A 23,129-nucleotide genomic window follows, 5' to 3' on the forward strand; every position below is an offset into this window, starting at 1 on the left:
GGCGGTGCCGGAGATGTCCGGGGACCCCAGGGATCCGGCGCCGAGTGGACGGGCGGCGCCCGAGGAGGCTGCAACTTGGGTTGGGGAGCCGGGGGTGGGTGGCGGGGGAAACGCTGCCCGCGGAGAGACTTGTCCCGTCGTCAGCGAGTCTCCCGTGGGTAGTCAGGAAGTAACTTTGACCTTAGGCACCGGAATCCTGGTTGGGAAGAGGGACCGGACTCCAGCTCGCTCACCTCTTCGGCGTAGTTTCCTCTAAGACCCCTCGGAACTCCCCCCCTCCCCCCCCCCCCGCCCCAAGTCGTGTCATCTCACGACTCACTGTTTCTCCGGAAGGGTGTGCCTTTTCTAAGTTCCAGGGACTGCTGGCGGCTTCCCCTCCCCGGGTTACTTCGCCGCCGACAGCTTGGTTTACCCTTTCACTGCTTCCGCGCCTGTGAGCCCTTTGAGGACCGGGCTGGGCAGCGGGCTCCACCTGCCCGAGGAGTCGGCTAGTCCGCCGCGCGGGGAGGGGGCGCGCGAGCTCGCTCGGCCGCCTGGCGCCCCCGCCCTCGCCGCCCCTTGCCCCCGCAGCCCTCTCTCCTCCGACACCGCGCGTTTGACTGGCACTGCTGCCAGCGGGGGACCTGGGACGGGGACTGGCCGAGGGGAGCGTCTGAGTGGGCGATGGCCTCACTCCGGGATTCCTAAGTAGGGCGGCCGGTGCTCTTTCCTGCCCTTTGAAACCTTAAGGGAACTGCCTTCATCCCTTTTCCACTTCTTCAGCCGGATTAACAGCCCCATGAAATAAGTGTCTGGCTCCGCTGTTACCTCCCCACTTTCAGTAAACTCCTAACACACACGGTCCTGGCCAAACCCCCGGAGCATGTTTATAAACCCTTAACTACTTTTCCTTAACGTGAGGGTTTCCCGTTGGAGGCCCCTTGGCCCAAACTACACATCAATCTTCCAGCCACTGAGTGCCTGTGGGGTACCCATATCTGTGGAGTACAGCTTGCGGGGAGGGGTTGAGAGACCTCAAAAGTGCCTGCATTGCAAGGTACAGAAGTAAATGTAAGACAGGCCTCTGAGCATAAGGTGCTGTGGGCATGCAGAGGGAGAGAAGACTGTCGTGAAGTCAGGTGTCTCTTGTGAAGCAAAGACTTCAGGGTAGGGAGGGTATGTGAACCTAGCCAACCGGGATATGTGGTGTGTGGACACGCGCTGATGTGGCAAAGGATTCCAAGAGGTGACAAAGACAAGTTGGCAGGCAAAGGAGAACTCTTTCTGGGCCTGGCAGAATCGGAACCCTGTGCTTAGGAGGGATAATCTGGCCTCCTTGCAGAGGAAGGGGTGTGGCTGGGAGGAATCGGAGGCTGGGAGGAATTGGAGGCAGGGAGGCCAGGGCAGGTGCCATCACAGGACCCCAGGAGCTTTGAGGCTTTCCTATGCTGGTGGCCGTGGAAACCAGGAGACACGCAAACAGGCAGAATCTGACTCATTGGGAAGCAGCCCACCAGTGATTAAGAGCATCAGCTCTGGGACGCCTGGATGGCTCAGTCGGTCAAGCATCAGACTGCAACTCAGGTCATGATTTTATAGTTCGTGAGTTCGAGCCCACATTGGGCTCTCTGCTGTCAGCTCAGAGCCTGCTTCAGATCCTCTGTCCCCCTCTCTCTCCCTTCTTCACTTGCTCTCTCTCTGTCTCTCTCTCTCTCTCAAAAATAATAAACATTAAATTAATAAAAGAGCAGCAGCTCTCCAGTCAGATGCTTGGCTTTCCACCCTGACCCTGCCCCTCACCAGAGTTGTAACTTCTGTACATTACCTAACTTTTCCATGCCTCGCTGGGCATGGAAGACAGAGACCACTTACCTTGGAAGAGAGAGACCACTCACTGGTGAGGAAGGATAATAATAGTGTGTGCTTCATAGAACGATTGTGAACGTCAGTCACTGAACAAATTCTTACTGAGTGTCAGCTATGTGTTGGGCACCGTACAAGGAGAGTGGGGTTGCAACAAAGAACAGACTTCCCTGCCTTAGTGAAGCTTACGTTATAATGGGGGAATAAATGAGTAAATATGTAGACATTGAGTGGTGGTAAAGTAAACACTGACGAATCAGAGATTAGTAATGCAGAGAAAAGGAGAGTGAGTGTGGTAATATTTCTTTTTAGTTCTTTAAAACTTTGGAACATTGCAAATCTGTGGAATAGTTGCAGAAAATAGCATAATGAACCCTTATACACTTTTCTTCTGGAATCACCAGTTATTAACATCTTGACACCTTTGGTTTACTTCTCTCTGTTCATTTACATGTACACTTAATTTTTTTTGTCTAAACCTTTGAGAGTTGCAGATCTTTTTTTAAAAATATAATTTATTGTCAAATTGGTTTCCGTACAGCACCCAGTGCTCATCCCAACAAGTGCCCTCCTCCCTGGCCATCACCCACTTTCCCTCCTCCCCCCACCCCCCCCATCTAGCCATAGTTTGTTCTCAGTATTTAAGAGTCTCATATGGTTTGCCTCCCTCCCTCTCTGTAACTTTTTTCCCCCTTCGCCTCCCCCATGGTCTTCTGTTAAGTTTCTCAAGATCCACATATGAGTGAAAACATTTAATATCTGTCTTTCTCTGCCTGACTTATCCCACTTACACAATATCCTCCAGTTCCATCCGCGTTGCTGCAAATGGCCAGATTTCATTCTTCCTCATTGCCAAGTAGTATTCCATTGAATATATAAACCACATCTTCTTTATCCATTCGTCAGTTGATGGACACTTAGGCTCTTCCCATAATTTGTCTATTGTTGAAAGCACTGCTATAAACATTGGGGTATATGTGCCCCTATGAATCAGCACTCCTGTATCCCTTGGGTAAATTCCTAGCAGTGCTATTGCTGGGTCATAGGGTAGATCTATTTTTAATTTTTTGAGGAACCTCCAAACTGTTTTCCAGAGCAGCTGTGCCGGTTTGCATTCCCACCAGCAGTGCAAGAGGAGAGTTGCATATCTCATGACACCTTACCCCTAATATCTGAACATATGTTTTCAAAGAACAATATGTCTCCAGTAAGCCATGGAACCATGATCACAGTCAGGAAATACACCATCGATATGATACTGTTTTCTGGTAGAGTCCAGAAGCCAATCCTGGAGCACATTCTGCATTTGGTAGTCATGCCTGTTTAATCCCCTTTATTTTTTTTTTATTTTTTTATTTTTTTTTCAACATTTTTTATTTATTTTTGGGACAGAGAGAGACAGAGCATGAACGGGGGAGGGGCAGAGAGAGAGGGAGACACAGAATCGGAAACAGGCTCCAGGCTCCGAGCCATCAGCCCAGAGCCCGACGCGGGGCTCGAACTCACGGACCGCGAGATCGTGACCTGGCTGAAGTCGGACGCTTAACCGACTGCGCCACCCAGGCGCCCCTATTTTTTATTTTTTAATGTTTATTTTTTTATTTTGAGAGAGAGGGAGAGGTGAGGGGCAGAGAGAGGGGGAGAGAGAATCCCTAGCAGGCTCCTAGCAGTCAGTGCAGAGCCCCACATGGGGCTCGATCACGTGAACCATGACATCATGGCTTGAGCTGAAATCAAGAGTTGGAAGCTTAACTGACTGAGCCACCTGGGTGCCCCTAATCCCTTTTCATCTGAAACTTGCCAACTCTTTTTTTGGGGGGGTGTACTTTATGACATCACCACTTTTGAAAGGTCTGGGCCAGTTTTCTAGAATGTCCCTTGATTTGGCTCATCTGTTTTCACATGATTAGATTCTGGAGTGTTAGATTCTGGAATTAGAGTCAGGAATGTTTCACAGGTGTGTTGTGTCCTCCATGCATCTCATTAGGGAGCAGATGCAGTCCATTTGTCCCATTATTGGAGACCTTTGGTTGTTTTGTGAAGGTGATCCAACCAGATTTCTCCTTCACAGAGGCACCTGTTGCCCTTTGTAAATAAATAATACATGATTTATCAAGTGACACCTTGAGATTGTGTGACTGTCCTGCAACAATCTCTCACCCGATGTTTCAGCATCCAGTGGTGATTCTTCCCCAGGTCCCTTAAAATATTTGTAGATGGCAATTGTCTCTCCCTAATTTTCTTGATACACCATTGACATTCTTCAGTAATGAAGAGCTTTCTCATCTTATTTTTTTAGTACAAGTATAGACTCCTGGATATTTTTTAAGATGGCATTCTTGTTACTATCTATTTTGATGCCCAGTGACCCAGAATTTGGCAGATGGGAACCTCTGTGTACCTCAGTGTTCTTTGCCATGTTTCTATCAGTTTTTGAGCATCTCCTGCTTTCTGGCACGGAAAGATGTTCTGGACTCATTTTGTACCTTTTCGGCCTCTGCTTGTAATCAGTAGATTCTCTTGTTCCTCTGAGTGGGAGACGGAATTTAGAAATCAGTATTTTTGGGGTGCTAGGTGTGCTGAAGGCTAATGGAGTCATGGTTTCTAGGCTCTATCCGTTCTCAGAACTAGGGAAATAGAGTTTTCACGAAGTTATGAGTTTATCCTTTTACCACGAAGCCTAATGTAACCATTTGGTTCATCGTTTCCTCCTTTCCCTATTTGTACCTCCTTTTGCCACAGTGAGAACTCTGTTCCTTATAGAATCAGTATATTTTCCTAATATACATTAAACACAAAATAGTTTCCTAATTGCTATACCAGTACCACTACCAAGCACAGACTTTATTAAATACAGTTCAAGGTTTCTTTATAGTTCTGTTTAGTCTTCCATATAGCCCACTGAATATGTATAGAAAACTGTATTTTAAAGTTATTTTTTCCTTCTGTGTGGTTATGCTATCAACTCAGTATATAGTTGAATTAATTTTTTTAAACTTTAAAAAAAAATTGTTTATTTATTTCAAGAGAGAGTGATTGAGCATGAGCGAGGGAGGGGCAGAGAGAGAGGGAGAGAGAATCCCAAGCAGGCTCCCTACTGTCAGCGCAGAGCCCGACGTGGGCTAGTCAGATCATGACCTGAGCCAAAATCAAGAGCCAAACACTCCACTGACTGAGTCACCCAGCTGCCCCAATTTGTTTTGTTTCTATTCAATTTTAGAAATTGAATTGATTTAATTTTTAAATATGTAAAATATTAACATGGTTCCAATCAAACCATGTAAAAAGATAAGCTCAGAGAAATCCTATTCCCACCTTCTCCAGCTATTATAGCAGATACTGTTTGTTTCTGTTTTACCTTTCTTTCTTTTTTTTTTTTTTTTAAAGTTTATTTATTTTTGAGACAGAGAGAGACAGAACATGAACGGGGGAGGGTCAGAGAGAGAGGGAGACACAGAATCAGAAACAGGCTCCAGGCTCTGAGCCGTCAGCCCAGAGCCCGACGTGGGGCTCGAACTCACGGACCGCGAGAGCGTGACCTGAGCTGAAGTCGGACGCTTAACCGACTGAGCCACCCAGGCGCCCCTCTTGTTTCTTTTTATAGATACAGATATGCAACCATAGTACTTTATGTACTCTTCCACTCCTTATTTTTGTCTCTTAACCATATGTCTGGATAATCTTTCCATATCAGTTCACAGAGATCATTCTTATTGTCTTTTTATAGTTGTATAGTACTCCATGGGCTGAATGTGTGATATTTCATTCAGCCACTCTACTTTCTAGTGGTTACTGTTTTATACTGTGTAGTCAGGGGAGGGTCTCCTTAATTGTTCGGGGGAGTGGTATTCCAGGCAGGGGGGCTGGCAGCAAAACCCCTGAGATAAGCTTCAGGCATTTAAGGAACTTCAAGGAGACCACTTTGCCAGAAAGTAGTAGGAAATGAACTTGTAAACATAATCAGGGCAAAGTCCTGGAGATGGTTTTATGGGCCCCGTTAAAGGCTGTGACTTTTTTTACTCCCAGCAAAATAGGATTTTAGAGGATTTTGGACAGGAGCGAAATTACAATGGTGGAGTGTTTCAATGAATTACTCTGGCTGCTGCGTGGAGAACAATCTAGAGAGGGGCAAAGGAGAAGCCGGGAAACCAGTTGGGGAGGCTGTAGGAACAGTGCTGATAAGAAAAGATTGCAAGAGAAGGGGACCGAATGGGAGATAGGGGGATGTGTTTGGAAGGTAGAGCCAGCGGGCTTGGGTGCTGGGTTGCATCATCAGGGTAACACGTGGACAGGGCCTTGGTAGTGCTGGGCAGGTAGCAAAGCTCAGTAAGAACCTGCTGTCTTAGTTGTTTTTTGTGGAGTTTGTTTTGTTTTGTTTTGTTTTATTTTGTTTTTTTTTCTTTTAGCAGAACCCGCCTTATTCTGCTGCTGTGGACATTTTATGGTTCCTTTATCTTGCCAGCCATCTCCCCAGCTTGAGTTTCTTTCCTTGTATAGGAACCAAGTTGTAAACTGCTTCTTTAAAAGTTCCTTTCATTGATTTATTTTCATGTTGTTCTTAACAACAGTGGCAAATCTGGACATTAGATGCTACTGGTTTGTTAAGCATGTCTCCATTTTAAGTTATAAAGTTATCTCTCATTATTATGTGAGACTTCTTCATGTTTTTTGCTGCAATCAAGGTTCAAAGAGTCTGTGTGTTCTTACTTAGGAAGAAGACAATTTGAGTGAAAGTAATGCTGTGTATTCCTGCGGGAAAACGGGGCCCATTGTGGTAATAGTAGCTGTCACCAATTGAGTACGTGCTCTGCGCCAGGTTCTGTGCTTAGCAGTTTTAGATTTTTGTTTTCATTGAACTGTCACACCAGTTTTTTGTTTTGTTTTGTTTTGTTTTGTTTTGTTTTTTTAGGTAGAGACTGTTAAAGAGGAGAACAAAGGTTTGGTAGGTTAAGTACTTTGACCAAGTTCACACAGGCAAGGAGTGAGCGCGTGCCAGAATCCAGGTCCATTGGACTCAAAATCCATGCCTTCCCAACACAAGATTACATAAGCAACACTTATGAAAACATGAAGAGCATACATAATCTCTGTCTCCCTCTCTTTCTCTGTTTATTTTTTTAGTAATCTCTACAGCCAGCACGGGGCTCAAACTCAGTGATCCTGAGATCAAGAGTCGCACACTCTCGCACTGAGCCAGCCAGGCAGCCCCGTAGATGATCTCTTATATGTGACGTGTACACATTGTCCGGTGTAATTTTGCCAAGTCCTGTGAAATTATATAGGACAGCACGGTTACCAATCACGGAAGATTGCTTTCAACGTCACCATCTACAAAGGGGGCTTGGGGAAACCTCCTTTGGGATTGTAGAATTCAGAATGGGGATTTATTTACGTGTTTATTAACATTTTGTTGTAGTTATACTCTCTCTATACACCCACACTTCACTCCCAAGTACTTTTGCATAGTATTAATAATATAGTATTTGTGAAAATTAACAATAATCTTATAATATCACCTAACTTCTGCCCTTATTCAGATTTCCCTAATTGTCACAAGAATGTCTTTTTTTTTTTAAAAAACCAGGATCTCCTCAACTTGCACTTGTGACTAAGTTTTTGGTTTAATTTTGATGGGCCTCAGAAATTTTGAAAGACCGTTGGAACCACCTTTTAAGAATGAGATCTAAAAATGTGTCTCATCGCCTCTTGAGCACTCTGACTTTTCTGGAATAAAAACGGGCTTTCGGGGTAGGTTTTGGTTTCTCTGCTTGAAAGCAGAAAGTTTGCCTGCGTCCACGAGTGCTCGTTTGCATGACTTTTCCATCTTCTGATTTCCTCTCACGTTTCTTAAGTGCAGAAAGCTTTTTCAAGCTTTTACAGGAGGCTATAGCCTCTTTGATTCTGCAGTTGCAAATCAAACCATCCGTCTCAGGACTAAAGTGAAACCAGGATACTACTTTCCATTTGCTCGGACAAGTTGAGGTCTGAATACGAAGCATAAGATAGCGAGACCAACCCCAGGAAAGTGCTGGAAAATATTTTAGTAGTTCTTTGGAGATAGCTTTGAGTGCCTGCCACCAGCCTCAAAGGAAAATGTCTTCCAATTACTTTACGGGCACAGGATCTTCTCCTTTGACTTCTTTCTTTCTTTCTTCTTCTTCTTCTTTTTTTTTTTTTTTTTTTTTGTCCTTTTTCTTTTTTTTAAATCTCTTGCCCTTGTGCCCTTTGGTCTTTTCCTTCTCAGCTGCTGCTCGTGCCTGTGGGGCTCCAATGAAAACCAGTAGAAGTAAGAGACCTCTTGCCCAGAGTCCCTGAAATAAGTTCATGTCTGCTCTCTGCCCCCAGCTGGGAACACCTAGTTCTAAGGTCTACCCTTTGTGACCTTGAGATATCTCTTCTGTCAACCAGGTATCCATCTGAGGAAGCTAAACTGTTTTGATAGACTTGTTCTCAGGCCCATTTTGGGTCCTAATGGCCTTCACTTCCTTTTCGTAGTGTTCCCCAAAATGTCTGTTGTGACTAGTGTCTGAATTTCCACCCGGCTCACTGCTGTGTAGTTTCATGAACATTTTCCCCCGTAACAGTTAAGAACTAGGGAAAAAAATGATGTGTTACATACACATTCAGAAAATAATGAGAAAATCAGATTCATAAGAAACTAATCATAAGTGAGTTTTTCAACTATGAACTGAATAACTGGAAAATAGTAGGGATGATAAAGAAATTCCTAATGAAATGATCAATAGTGTGTAGAACTACCTTGAATCAGACTTTGCTGAATAAGTTTTAAGAGACTCTTAAAGAGAGTCTTAAATAGCTCTAGTGAAAACCTTATTCCCCAGAGCATGCTGTAGTTTTGAGATGCCTCCTCTAACAAGAACGTGTGGCTTTTGAGGATGGTGAGCTCACAGATATAGCTTTTGAGCAAGACGGTACATGGGTATCTTGGAAGGACAGGCTGGGGGCAGTGCCGTCAGTTAGAAACACGATACAAAGCAGATGAAATTGATTTTGATGGTATGGTTTCTGTCACCTAATACAGCCACGATGTTTTCATTTCCACATGTAGTCAATATCAAGAATATTACCGAGGGATTTTACATTCCCTTTTTCATATTAAGCCTTCAGTGTCTGGTGAGCATTTTGCACTCACAACACGTCTCATTCTGGACAAACCACATTTCGTGGGCTCTTGAGCCGTGTGTGGGTGGTGGTTACGGAGGCACGTTGTACAGACTGAGAGGGAAATGAGACGGTGTTGAAGTGTAAGAACAGAATATAATGGGCCATATTCTAGCATGACAGAAGAGAGAAAAACTCAAAAGGAAACTGATTTAATTGGTTCCAACATCTAAATTCCAGGTGCGCTCACCCAGGAGGCAAAGAGTAGCTTGACCACTGAAAGCACCTGTGAGGCGAGTTCGGGGGGATGGAGTATGGGGGGTTGTTCTGAGCCTGGTGGGGATTATTGCCTGCTGAGATTCAGGTGGCTGCTGTTTCAGGCTGAAATACAGGAGACAGGGAAGCAGGGTGGTGCAGCCAAGAGCAGTGGGTTCCCATCTTTAGCAGTCATGGCCCCACAATCCCCTGACCGGGTCTGGAGGAGGGTGGAATTGTGGCCAACAGTGCAGGCTTTGGAGCTGGCTGCCCTTGTCCGGACACCAGCCCTGTCCTGGGCCAGCTGAGAGACCTGGGCCAGGTCCTAAACCTCTCTGAGTCCTAGTTTCCTCATCTGTCGCTGGGTGGCTCCCATTTTTGGCATGTTCTTCCCCATGCTCTCAAGCTCATACCCTCACTTTTTCCTGGGCTGAGCTGGCCTAGGGTTCATTTGGATCGGATTTATTAAGAGCTGGGTTAAAGAAACAAGCTGCATTGCACTTCCTTCAGTAAAAAAAAGACTCCCATTTCTTCTTTATTATCTCCATACCCGGTGAGCAGATTTCCTACCCCAAAACAGGGACTAATATGAGGACTGATTAATATGAGAATATCTGGGGACCTAAGAGGACAGATCATTTGATATCAGACATGTTAGGAGAGTGGCCTCTCCTCTGTATCATCAGTGGGTATGTGTAGAGAGACTCTTTCTCTCCCAGAATGCCACCACCTTCATACTCCAGGTGGATGTCAGCTGAGAGTGTGCTGTGACGCAGTGGAGAAACGCTGTGGTCACAAGCTCCCGTCTGGACAAGAGACTCATCTGCTCACTCGGGTTCAGAATACTCCAACCCCTGCTGTCGTCACGCTTAAATGAGTCTTTAACTGAAACACCGTTATAATGTCGAACATACGGGGGGAAATACTAAGACTTAAATAATAGGGTACTGAAACTTTTAGGGGATTTTTTTTTCCATCCAGTGAACTTTTAACTGCTAAAATCTGCAGGCCATCCTTAAAAATATTTCAGAGAGAAATACTTTATTTAAAAAAAAATTTTTTTTTAATGTTTATTTATTTTTGAGAGAGGCAGAGACAGAATGCGAGTGGGTTAGAGGCAGAGAGAGAGGGGGACACAGAAGCGGAAGCAGGCTGCAGGCTCTGAGCTGTCAGCACAGAGCCCGATGTGGGGCTCGAACTCACGATCATGACCTGAGCTGAAGTCAGACGCTCAACCGACTAAGCCACCCAGGCACCCCTCATTTTAAAATCGCGTTGTTCATTTCTAAGGAAAAAAAAAAAAGAAAGAAAACTCAAGAAAAACCTTCCTTCCAGATCCCGGGAGGGTGGGCAGCTCCTTTCTAAGAAATGGCATCAGTGAACACCTTGCTTCTCCTTAAACCTCAGACGGGCTATTACTTTTGATTAGGAGCTGACATCCTGCATGGGTACAAGCGGATCTGGTACAGTAGGAGGTGTAGCCTAGTTAAGCTGGAAGGGGAAGCAGGGGACAAAGGGGACCATCCCCAAAGGAACAGCAGTGGGGGAGAGATGGGAGTGGGAATCCAGCACTCCCCCCCCTCCCCCCCAGTCTGGCTGTGGGGCTGGTGGTAGGTGTCAGGGGAAGGGGACTGTTTTGCCTGCACACGAGGGGTCCCAGGCCACTTACTCTTCAGCTCCAGTTAAATGTCTCCACTTCTCTTTGCTGAGTTCACGATTCATCAACCAGATTCCACAGCAGCTTGGGGATTTGCAAAGCTCAGGGTTTGGGGGTAACTGCCAACTTCTGTGGTTTTTGTCAGGAAGCCCCGCCTTTTGGACTACAGTTAAGCTGTATTCAGATAAGTGAAGGCACTCAACAAACATTTATGGAGTGTCCTTCCTGTGCCAGACCACGCGGATACGACAAAGACCAAGGATGACACTGTCTTTGTTCTCAGAGGGTTAGCCTGGCTGGGGATACCCTTGAACTCAGCTTGGAATTAGTTGCCAGCTTTTACGAATGAGAAGTTTTCCATGAAATCTGAATGTGCAGCATTTTTTGGAAAAGCAGAAGTTCTGCAAATTCTATGTGCCCACGTGGGTGGGAGCTGAGGAGTCAGTCCCCTGAGGCGCACGTGCTCACCAGCGCCCCCTCTGTCTGTGGGCTGCATTGTTGGTCTCTGCCAGTGTTTCATCTGCCAGTTCTCCCAGGCTCCTTGGTGGCTCCTGTGGTTTGGTTCGTTCCCCTGGTAACGTCTTTGCCCCTCCTTGTTTCCTTCCCTGCTCTTTCCTTGCTCTGCTCGCCCTACGTTCGAGCCACTCCTGTCCCCACCCCGTGTATGACTTACCAGTGCACACAAAGGCCTTCGTTTCTCATGGTCTTTCATTGTGAAGCCCTGTCCCGTGTCCCTTTGTCACATCTGAAGTTGTTTACAAACGACACCGCCACCATCACAAAACCCAGGTTTTGAATTTGGGTCCCCCTGTCGCATTTTGGAGGTTTGGGTTTATCACTTTCTTGTTCAATCAGACCTTCTCAGTTTCCTGATGTATGTGAGGTCGGGGGCGGTGGGGGCCACAGACTCCTGTTCTGTCAGGACCCCTGGGGCCCTGACATTCAGTGATTCGGGGGCCAGCGAGCTTGGTGCCTCACCTGCATGTCTCAGGGACGCACTTGTGGCTCAGCCAGAGCAGCTCGAGCCTCTCGTTCCCACCCTCTGCCGTCCAACTGCATCGTAGAAACTGCAGCCACAGAAATCCTGTATCATGTCACGGCTTTGGTAGCCACATGCCACATAGCCCCGGTAAGAAACAGTGCTTAAGAGCGTTCTGGAGCCAGTTTCCCCACCACACTAGCTACTCACTCAATCTTCGTGTGCCTCAGTTTCCTCCTCTGCACAATAGGGTCAGAGATAACGCCTGCCTAACGTGGCTCTTCAGAGGACTCACCGGGTACGTACTCGTAGAGCTCTTGCAACAGTGCCTCGCAGACAGCAAGTACTATCTACGTGAGTGGTTAAATAAACCAAAAAGAGGGCGCCTGGGTGGCGCAGTCGGTTAAGCCTCCGACTTCAGCCAGGTCACGATCTCGCGGTCCGTGAGTTCGAGCCCCGCGTCAGGCTCTGGGCTGATGGCTCGGAGCCTGGAGCCTGTTTCCGATTCTGTGTCTCCCTCTCTCTCTGCCCCTCCCCCGTTCATGCTTTGTCTCTCTCTGTCCCAAAAATAAATAAAAAACGTTGAAAAAAAAATTTTAAATAAACCAAAAAGAGCAGTCAGTCTCAAGCCCAGAACCCAAGTAACAACACGCAGAGGAATTTGTGGCCAGGAGTGGGGATCCTTCTGCCTTCGCTCAATAGTCATGGTGGCCACGTTTTCTAAGTCAAAAATCAGGGCACTTCATTTTTGCAAAATATTCGGGTTCCACTCCTGACTTCAAGCCATATAAGAAGAATTATCAACATTGGGTGCGGTGATGATGTTTTGTGAGGACACTGCAACAAAATATTTGGAGTCGGAGCTGTTTTTAAATATATGATCCCTCTATCTATAGGCATTGAGGTACTCATATCTTTAAAAGATCTTTCAGTACTCTTCAATACAAATTAAAAAAATTCTGGCTAGCATGGAATATCTGTTCAGGCAATCGCTGATACATGTTTTCTCTCCCCCCGCCTCTCTCTCATTTTAAATGATGAAAGCTCACACTAGGTGAAATGATGAAAGGTCTCACACAGCCAGGATCATGTACAACAAAGGCCTTGATGTGGCTTGGCTCACTGAAAGAGATAGAGGGAAGCCCTGTTGAAAGCCTACTTCATTCATTTCAGCTATTGTTTAAAAACCCTCCATCTTTTTTTTTTTTTTTTAAGTTTATTTATTTTGAGAGAGATAGAGACAGTGCGGGGGAGGAGCAGAGAGAGAATCCCAAGTGGGCTCCGTGCTGTCAGCACAGAGCCTGACGCGGGGCTCGAGCTCACAAAACTCAGATCATGACCTGAGCCCAAACCAAGAGAATGCCGCTTAACCGACTGAGCCACCCAGGCATCCCTGAAGACTCTCAATCTTATTCAAACCTCAAAACGATCCTTTGTGGTAGGCATTCTGATTTACATTTTACAGCCGAGGAAGCCTAGTTTGGGAGGCTTTTGAGAGTTCAGCTGGGCCCATCTGGCTGAGAGTCTGGTACTTACCGTTCTGCCCTCTGGCATGGTAAGTTGGTGTCCCTGTGGTCCCTCTTTTGACCACTCAGTTATCTGCAAAGCAACCCGCTCACTGCTGACTCCTTTCCTTTGCTGCTATTTGAGTGCAAATTCATTCATTCATTCATTCATTCATTCATTCATTCATTCAGGGTGTGTGACCTTTGAGAAACAACTCCTATTCTTTTTTCATTGGCAATTGTCCTATTGGCAACTTATCTCTCCGGTTTAGTCTCGGAAGTACAATGGAAAAGACTTTGCTGTGGGACTAGAATGCTAGACAGTAACCACTACAAATGTGATGAGTCCCAAGTCTGTATTGCCTCCTGTGAGCCCCAGACCTGTGTGCCCAGCAGCCTACTGGACATCACTACACAGTGTCTGAGACTGAAAGCACAATCTTCCCGCCCAAAGCTGGCCCTCCTCTATGTCCCCTGTGTTAGGGAACGACACCACCACCCACCTTGGGGAAAGATTATAATACAGGTAACAAAAAGTTTATAACCTACAAGGAACTCGTAAACTTTGATGAAAAAAAGACAACCCAACGGGAGAAAATGGCAAAGGATGTGAAAAGACAGTTTTCAGAAAAGGAGATCCAAATAACGCAAAAGCGGAAAAGATGCCTAAATTTCTAGAGGGCAGGAAAATGCAAATTCAGATAACAGTGAAATATCGCTTTATGTCTGATAATTAAACGTGCAAAAAAAAAAATCACGGGATGCTTGCTGAGCACAAGGAAAAGGTAACTCAGGTGTTACTGATGGAAATGTGACAAGCAGAAGCCAGCAGCGTGGGAGCTCCTATTAACATAAAAAATTTGTTTGCCCTTTGATTCATTCCCACTCCCGGCACACTCTGCCATAGATATGAGACCACAAATACACAAGAACTTGTACAGAGGAATCATTATTACAGTTACTGCAATAGAAGAGGCTAGGGAGAGAAGGTGTGTTCAGCAGTGATGGATAGCTGGTTTATTGTGGTTCGTTCGTACCCTGGCATAATAGGAGGCCACTAAAAGGAGGAAAGTCTTGCCACACCAGTGGATTTGGTGGGACTTTTATGAAGTATTCTTGATTGGAAGGGCAAAATGCAGAGACGTGTGCATAAGACCATTTTTTGTTAAACCATGGCAAATTCTTTGTGTGTATGTGTGTGTGTGTGTGTGTGTGTATCACATAGAACGCATATATACATATATATGTGTATATGTACACACATACGCATACACACATACACATATGTGTGTATATATATACACATATATGTATATATATGTGTTCTATGTGATATGTCTTTATCTCTATTTGATGATATGAGCAGGTAGAAGAATAGCAAAGGATATATTCAGAGTTGTTAACATAGTTTACAGGACTGAGGGTGGTTATAGGGATTGGGGGATAGGGTAAGGCCTCCAAGCCACACACCCAGGCCAGAGAAGAAGACTGTGCTAAGTAGATATATCATTGCTCTGCATCTGTATAAAATTGTATCTATGTGTCTATTATATACTTTGTTATTGAACACATTAAAACAATTTTTTTAATGTTTATTTTGGAGAGAGAGAGAGAGAGAGAGAGAGAGAGAGAGAAATAGGGCAGGGGAGGGGCAGAGAGAGAGGGAGACACAGAATCCGAAACAGGCTCCAGGCCCTGAGCTGTCAACACAGAGCCCGACGCGGGGCTCGAACACTGACATGCCTCTCGGAGCCTGGTTGTTCACCTGCGCGACATGGTCGCTGCAAAGTGTGTGACGAGCGGTAAAAAGGGACACGAGGGTACGTGAACACACCACATGCAGCGAGTAGGCATTTGGTGACATTTTCCTTCGTTTTGCTTGGTGCCCTGTCACTTCACCTGTGAAATGCGGGTAATTCAACTAAATAATTTTGCAAGTTTCTTCCAGCCCCAAACTGAATTTGTCGGAACTGGTCTCCCCCCTCCCCCCACCTCCCCACCGTGCTTCTCGCCAATCTCACTCCATCCCTGACTTCTTTCTTCCTCTTGTTCTCAAGCCCAGGACACATTGCCTGCCCCTGGGAAGACAGCAGCCATCCGTCTTTCTGCAGCCAAGCTTCCTCTCATACCCCTTCTCTTCACCCACCACCCTACCCACTCCCATTCACTCACTCACTCACTCACTCACTCACTCACTCACAAGACACTTGGAGCCTCCACTGGTGGCTGTGGATAGATCCTCACTCCTCAAATCCTTCTCCCTCTCATCCACCTTCCCATGTGCTCTAGTCAAGTGCAAGAAAGAGGGCGTGATCAGCAAAGCATCGAGGGCTGCTGGTGTATTTCTGTGGGCAGCCTCCCTTAATTAAGGGAGGCAGGTTCCAAAAATCCTCACAATCGGCAAATGGGAGAGATTTCCTTCGTATTTGAAATCACTGAACACGTTGCCTACAACTGGTCTAATAGTCTTGATTTTTCCCATGCTCTTTCAATTACCATGCTTGCTACTAGGCAAAAACTTCAATCAAGTTTTAATTTATCTTTAATGCCTTTCCCTTTACAGCTGTTCTTCTCTCTTAACAAGAAAGTCAGGTCTGGAACCAGATGCATTTAAACCCATTTTGGGGTATCAAAAATATTCCAGTCCAGTGGTGGTAGTAAATATCGAACAATTGGATTGGCGTGGAGTAGGCAGGAGTGTCTGTTTGAAGCGTTAGTTTCTGTGCTGTAAATACTCCCACCATGTGGATTTCAAGCTGTCAGCCAGGCTTGGCTGAATGGGGTCCCGCAGAGATGCTAACAGTTGGGGCCAACTCCCCCACACCACCGAACCTAGTCCCCGTGCTCTTACTCTGCGTCTTGCCCCCTGACTTGCTTCTCAGTCATTGTTTCTGACCTCAGCTAATAGCCCCAAGTCAGTCAGCCAAGAAGGATGCCTGACCAACACCGTTAACTCCCCACTCTCCCTCACCCCCCCACCACTTCACTAATCCCTGTTGCGCTCTCTCCCAAGGGGCTCTGGAATCTGCCCTTTTGTCCATTCCCCCCGCCCACACCCCGGTCTGGTCCGTCCAGTCCTCCACCCTCTCGGTGCTCCAGCACTGACCTTGATTCTGGTTTCCCTGCCTCCGTGCCTGTCCCCAGTAACCACTCTCCACTCTGCTGGCAGGGCCAGTCTGCCGAAACTTAAATTATATCGTGCCAGTCTTATGTTTAAAGCCTTCCTACGGCTTTCCCTTGCCATTAGGATAAATCCCAAACCCTTAGCATGTCTTATCTGACACCCCCAGTAGCCCATGAATGGGCACTGTCACCTGGGCCCGCCTGCCTCTCCAGCCTCATTCCCCACCCGTGACTCACTTGCTCTCTTTGTCTAGCCGTTGGGAGCTGCTTTTATTTCCTCAAACACACCAAGCTCCTTCTTGACTTCAAGGCCTGTCTTTTTGGCTTCCTCTCTCAGAATGATTACCTCTCCTCCCCTAGCCCTCAGCCGGCACCTCTTGTCCCTCAGGGATGCCCCCAGTGCGGTGTTACTGTGACTTCCTGGGGAAGGCCCTTGACGAGGTGGCTCCCATGCCTGCTTTGTCTTCTCCACACTGTGGGACTTCTTGAGGGCCTAGAGTGACACCTGTGTGGTCAGCTGTCACGTTCACAGCCTTGCCCACAGTACCTGGCATGGGTTTGGTGCCCCACCAGAACTGAATACAGTTCTTGCATTTATGCGAGCCCCAGTCCTCCCCTTAAAAGAGTAAGCTTCGCATCGTCAAGCATGTTCTACTCGCTCTATTTTCTGTCAGTGGTTATCAAGTTAGCACAGCAAGTAGCTGATGAATAATTTTTACTGCTAAATTTAACTTTTTTTTCCCCCCAGAGAGCATCTTGGAAGATGGCTTTCTACTTTCAATAAAGTCGTGTTGTTTTTCCTAACCACTTTCTTTTTCCCTCCTAGACTTCATCAGCTGTGTGCCCCAGCCGATATACGGAACTGTAAACATGAGCGTAACTTTGTACACATCGGGCTCTATACCCGTTAAAGAGATAATGTGGAAAAAAAAAAAAGATAAAGTCGTAGAATGGGATGAAGAACTCTTAAAGCCCAGAGCTTACCCACCGTTTGTAGATAGGGTTCATCTGGACATCACATCAGGAAACCTTACCATCTTCAATCTAACGCCATCGGATGAAGAGGACTATGAAGTCGAACTTTCAAGCGTTACCGATACCAAGTTCACCCTTTACGTGATTGGTGAGCATTCGATAAGTTGGTTTGTTTCACACGGCAAATTGCCACCTATTTTAAGAGACTAACACAAATGAATGGTTTATGAGGAATCAAAGGATTAGGTCTCTTGGGCTGTCAGGGTTTTCCTCTCCATCTGGCACACAGGGGCCAGTTTCAGTCCCCTTGTCATCCTCTGAGCGAGGAGGGGATGTGACCGAGGTGGAGAGAGCAGCCCCAGCTGGGTGGGGCTGCTGGCCTCAGCATCACTTGTCTTACTAGGAATATTCTGGAAAGGGATGGAGTGGCAGTCATGAGCTCAGAACTCTTTGAGCCCCTTTGATAGATGACGCTCTGTTTCCACCTGCACCCCACCCCAGGAGGTGGATTTTTTTTCTTTTTTTTCCTCTCCTATATCACTTTACACTGGAACTGGAGAGAGGGTATAGGTTCCTCCGTGCTGCTTGCCGATGCTTCTGGGTTCTTCTCCTTCCTTGTTGTCATCAGCTGTAAGGCCCATGGGTACATCCCAACGTTTTTGGGTCATTCGAATGCCTGGCTGCCTTTTGCTGTTTCTGATGTTCCTGCTGTCATTAATTCTTAGTGATTATAATATTAAATATGTAATTCTAGTATCCTGGCTTCTGAGTCCCTCATCTCTCCCATGATGATCTTGTCCTCCCTCCTACCACCCCGCCCATGGATAGAGCCTAGACGTTGTCACCACCACTCATTCTAAGCCCTCCGCTGTGACACGCCAGGTGTCCCACTGCCATGTGAAGCTCCTTTCCCCGCTCAACTCTGCCTTTCCTTCGCTTCGTGTGGCCCCCGTCCTCCTGAGGCCGCCCAGGCATGCTCGCTCACTGGAAGGCCTGCCTAGCTTCCTTGCTCCTTTTTAAGCGGGTCGGACTCATATGGCCTGTCCAGCCAGTCTCAAACCAGTCTCATCTCATCCATCTCACACACCGTGGCCGCAGAGAAACCCATCGCCCCGCAGAGCCCCACACTGTACATTTCTGGTCACTCGCCTCAGTCAAGTCCAACATCCCCTCTCCTCAAGCCTCGAACACCCCCCTTCTCCAGACCCAGTCCTCAGCTGAAGGCTTTGCTTCTTGTTTCACTGTGGAAGAGAAGCCCTCAGAGGAGAATTTCCCCAGGACGTCACCCTCAGCCCTTCTGCCTACCTGCCCTTGAGCCTGCTGTCTCTCCCTGGTCACAGGACCAAGCCCTCCACTGTGCCCCGAGGCCCGCCTCCTGTCACTGCGCTCAGGGACATCTGCTCTGCTCCTGCGACAGTCTCCTCCGAGAGCTGCCAGCCCATCCCCACCAGCAGGCAGTATGCCATCAGATATTCATGCCATCACTGGGAGCCCTCTCGTGCCCCCTCCACCCCTCCAGCTGCCACCCACTTGCTGTCTTGAGTTTATAGAAAGTCCCCTTGAAGAGTTGTCTGTATTTGCTTTATAACCCCTTTCCTCCTGTTCACTTTAACCCACTCCAAACAGGCTTTCACTCCCTCACTGCACCAAAGCTCTTGACGTCCTCATTAACGAGTCCAGAGATCCATTCATGCTCTACCCACGTCTTTCTTGCTGCCCAGCAGCATCCCACATAGCCGATCACTCCCTCCTCTTTGAGACCCTGCCTTCTCTTGGCATCCAGGACACCACCCTCTTCTGGTTTTAACTCACTAACAGTTCCTTCTCAGCTTCCTTGGCTGGTTCCCTCATCTTGCCAACCTCTTAGCCCTGGAGACTTTAAGGCATAAGACACTCTTCTCTGTGCATTCACAACCCAGGTGGGTGAGCTCATCCAGGGGTCCCGCTTTAAATATCACTTTGTTGCTGATAATGCACAGATTGAGAGCTCTAGTCCAGCCCCCCACTGAGCTCCTTATGTGTGTTTCCAGCTGCTTACTGTGCATTTCCACTCGGACACCTGATTGGCCTCTGAAATACCACAAGTCCAAGAGTGAGCTCCTCAACTTTCCTCTGAATCCTGTTCCTCCCCAAATCTCCCCCAGCTTGGCTGGCGGGATCTCCACCCTTTCATTTGCTCAGGCGAAAGCCTTGGGGTCATCTTTGGCACTGTGCTTCTCTTTCTATTCCTCTTCCTCTTGAACACCATGTTTATTCCACCAGGAAATTTTTTGGTTTCACAGAATCTGACCACCTCTCAGCACTTCCTCTGGTGCTGGTCCAAGGCTGCTGCTTCCACATCTGGAAGATTGCCGTGGTCACCTGATTGGTCGCCCAGCTTCCACCCTTGCCCAGTTTCCCCCCAGTTTCATTGAGACCTCATTGACATCTGTCACCATATAAGTTAAGGTATACAGCATAGCTGTTTGACTTACATATATTATGACCACACTTTGTTTTTAAATACAGGCAGCCAGAGTGATTTTATTTTATTTTATTTATTTTTTTTTTTTTTTAATTTTTTTTTCAACGTTTTTTATTTTATTTTTTTGGGACAGAGAGAGACAGAGCATGAACGGGGGAGGGGCAGAGAGAGAGGGAGACACAGAATCAGAAACAGGCTCCAGGCTCCGAGCCATCAGCCCAGAGCCTGACGCGGGGCTCGAACTCACAGACTGCGAGATCGTGACCTGGCTGAAGTCGGGCGCTTAACCGACTGCGCCACCCAGGCGCCCCCAGAGTGATTTTAAAACAGAGGCCGGGGGATGCCATTCATCTGCCGAGAGCCTTCTAGTGGCCCCCTCTCACTCTGACCTGTAGTGGCCTGCAAGGCTATATGGGATCTGGCATCCATGGCCTTCTCTTTGTGTTCTCAGGCATCCTGCTGTTGCCCTTGCCTTTTGGCTGACTTTTCTGTGCTACCCACTGCCCCCATCCCAGCATTCACAGCTGAGTCTGTAGTCATCTCTCCCCTCTGTGGGATCCCAGGTTCACTTGTTTTCTCCTAGAAGAGGGTGTTGTTCTAGTCCTGCTGCCTCCATGCCAAAGGTGTTTTAAGAAGATCCAACTGGTGGCAAAGTGTGTAAGATGGTTCCCAGGGGATGGAGAAGAGGCAGAAAGTCCAGTGTAGAAGTTCAAGTCTGGGCTCTCCAAGTCCTGTTTGAGGCAGTCTCAGTGGAACAGGGGAGGGGCGGTGACAAGCTGGATAAACCACTGCTATTCACCAATTCACCTACCTGCTCTGCTGGAGACATTAGGAGGAAGAGAGACTTTCTCTCTTGTTCATCGTTATAGCCCCAGAGCTCAGTAAGGGACTTCAGTGGCTAGTAGGCATTCCACAAATATTTGTTCTAGCAATGAAAGCAATCAAACTAGGTGTCTGGGACGTGGGAGGTGCAGTTGACAGAAATGGGGGCTCTCAGACTGGGTGGCTGGTTTGTCCAGAAGAAGATCAACTCCATTTAGAAAAGTGAGGCTTGTTAGGGTATGCAGGCATTCTGTTAGAACCATGGATCCCTTTGATGAAGCAGAATTTTTAAAACATGCAGGTTTGGGATCTGGCAGTTTATAGAACTAGCAACTAAAAAGATTGATTTTGAATCTAGATGACAATGGAATCCTTTTTTTTTTTTAAATTTAAATTCAAATTAGTTAACATACAGTGTAGTATTGGTTTCAGGAGTAGAACCCGGTGATTCGTCATTTCCATATGACACCCAGTGCTCATCCCAACAAGTGCCCTCCTGAATGCCCATCCCCCATTTGGCCCATCCCCCCAGCCAACACCCTGCCAGCAACCCTCAGTTTGTTTTCTGTACTTAAGAGTCTCTAATGGTTTGTCTCCCTCTCTGTTTTATTTTTCCTTCCCTTCCCCTATGGTCATCTGTTGAGGTTCTCAAATTCCACATATGAGTGAAATCATGTGATAACTGTCATTCTCTGACTTATTTCGCTTGGCCTAATACACTCTAGTTCCATCCACGTTGTTGCAAATGGCAAGATTTCATTCTTTTTCATTGCTAAGTAGTATTCTTGTGTGTGTGTGTGTGTGTGTGTGTGTACGTGTGTGTGTGTACACACACATATATATATATCACATCTTCTTTATCCATTCATCAGTCGATGGACATTTGGGCTCTTTCCGTAATTTGGCTATTGTTGATAGTGCTGCTATAAACATTGGGGTGCATGTGTCCCTTCAAATCAGTGTTTTTGTATCCTTTGGATAAATATCTAGTAGTGCAATTGTTGGATCATAGGGTATTTCTATTTTTAATTTTTTGAGGAACTTCCATACTGTTTTCCAGAGTGACTGCACCAGTTTGCATTCCCACCAACAATACAAGAGGGTTCCCTTTTCTCTGCATCCTCGCCAACACCTGTCGTTTCTTGTGTCATTAATTTTAGCCATTTTGACAGTTCTGAGGTGGGATCTCATTGTGGTTTTGATTTGTATTTCTCTGATGATGCGTGATACTGAGCATCTTTTCATGTGTCTGTTGGCCATCTGGATGTCTTGTCTGGAGAAGTGTCTATTCATGTCTTCTGCCCATTTCTTCACTGGATTGTTTGGGTTTTTTTTCGGTGTTGAGTTTGGTAAGTTCTTTATAGATTTTGGATACCCATCCTTTATCCGATTTGTCATTTGCAAGTAAGTATCTTCTCCCATTCTGCTGGTTGCCTTTTATGGATTGTTTCCTTCTCTGTGTGGAAGCTTTTTATCTTGATGAGGTCCCAATAGTTCATTTTTGCTTTTGTTTCCCTTGCTTTTTTTTTTTTTTTTTTAATTTTTTTTCAACGTTTTTTATTTATTTTTGGGACAGAGAGAGACAGAGCATGAACGGGGGAGGGGCAGAGAGAGAGGGAGACACAGAATCGGAAACAGGCTCCAGGCTCCGAGCCATCAGCCCAGAGCCTGACGCGGGGCTCGAACTCACGGACCGCGAGATCGTGACCTGGCTGAAGTCGGACGCTTAACCGACTGCGCCACCCAGGCGCCCCTGTTTCCCTTGCTTTTGGAGACAGGTCAAATAAGAAGTTGCTGCAGCTGAGGTCAAGAGGTTGCTGCCTGTTTTCTCCTCCAGGATTTTGATGGCTTCCTATCTTACATTTAGATCTTTCATCCATTTTGAGTTTATTTTTGTGAACGGTGTAAGAAAGTGGTCTGATTTCATTCTTCTGCATGTCGCTGTCCAGTTCTCCCAGCACCATTTGCTGAAGAGATCATCTTTTTTTCCGTTGGATACTCTTTCCTGCTTTGTCGAAGATTAATTGGCCATGTATTTGTAGGTCCATTTCTGGGTTCTCTATTTAACAATGGAATGCATGTTAGGAGCTCTTTCATAGAGTTTGTAAAACAGTTCAAACACTTGAATTAATTTCTCTTTTTTAAGCTTGATGAAATGCTTAAAAATAATTTATTTTTTAAAATTCCACAGTAATTGAACAAAGGTGCTTGATTTCAGTAGTTAGATCAACTGGTGGATAGCCCTTAGGAAGCTGAATTTGCAAAACCCTGCAGAGGACCACAGTACGGGGGCGGGGGGTGGTTTTTCATCAGGAGGCAGTGATACTGGCAGCATTAAATGTGGGACCCCAATTCCTGGCTTAAGAGTCTGGATTTTAGCCTGTG

General features: G+C 46.5%; 1 protein-coding gene across 2 annotated transcripts in view; it reads left to right on the forward strand.

Moving 5' to 3' along the window:
• Positions 1 to 23,129, forward strand: part of CD58 (CD58 molecule) — a 41,195-nt gene that overhangs the window by 232 nt on the left and 17,834 nt on the right. For both annotated transcript variants that reach the window (XM_058716086.1, XM_058716085.1), the window contains exon 2: positions 17,310 to 17,606. In XM_058716086.1, the coding sequence (XP_058572069.1) occupies positions 17,310 to 17,606 (297 nt within the window). The remainder of the gene's footprint in view (positions 1 to 17,309; positions 17,607 to 23,129) is intronic.

Source organism: Neofelis nebulosa, chromosome 2 (genome assembly GCF_028018385.1).
Source record: "Neofelis nebulosa isolate mNeoNeb1 chromosome 2, mNeoNeb1.pri, whole genome shotgun sequence".
Classification (NCBI taxonomy): Eukaryota; Metazoa; Chordata; class Mammalia; order Carnivora; family Felidae; genus Neofelis; species Neofelis nebulosa.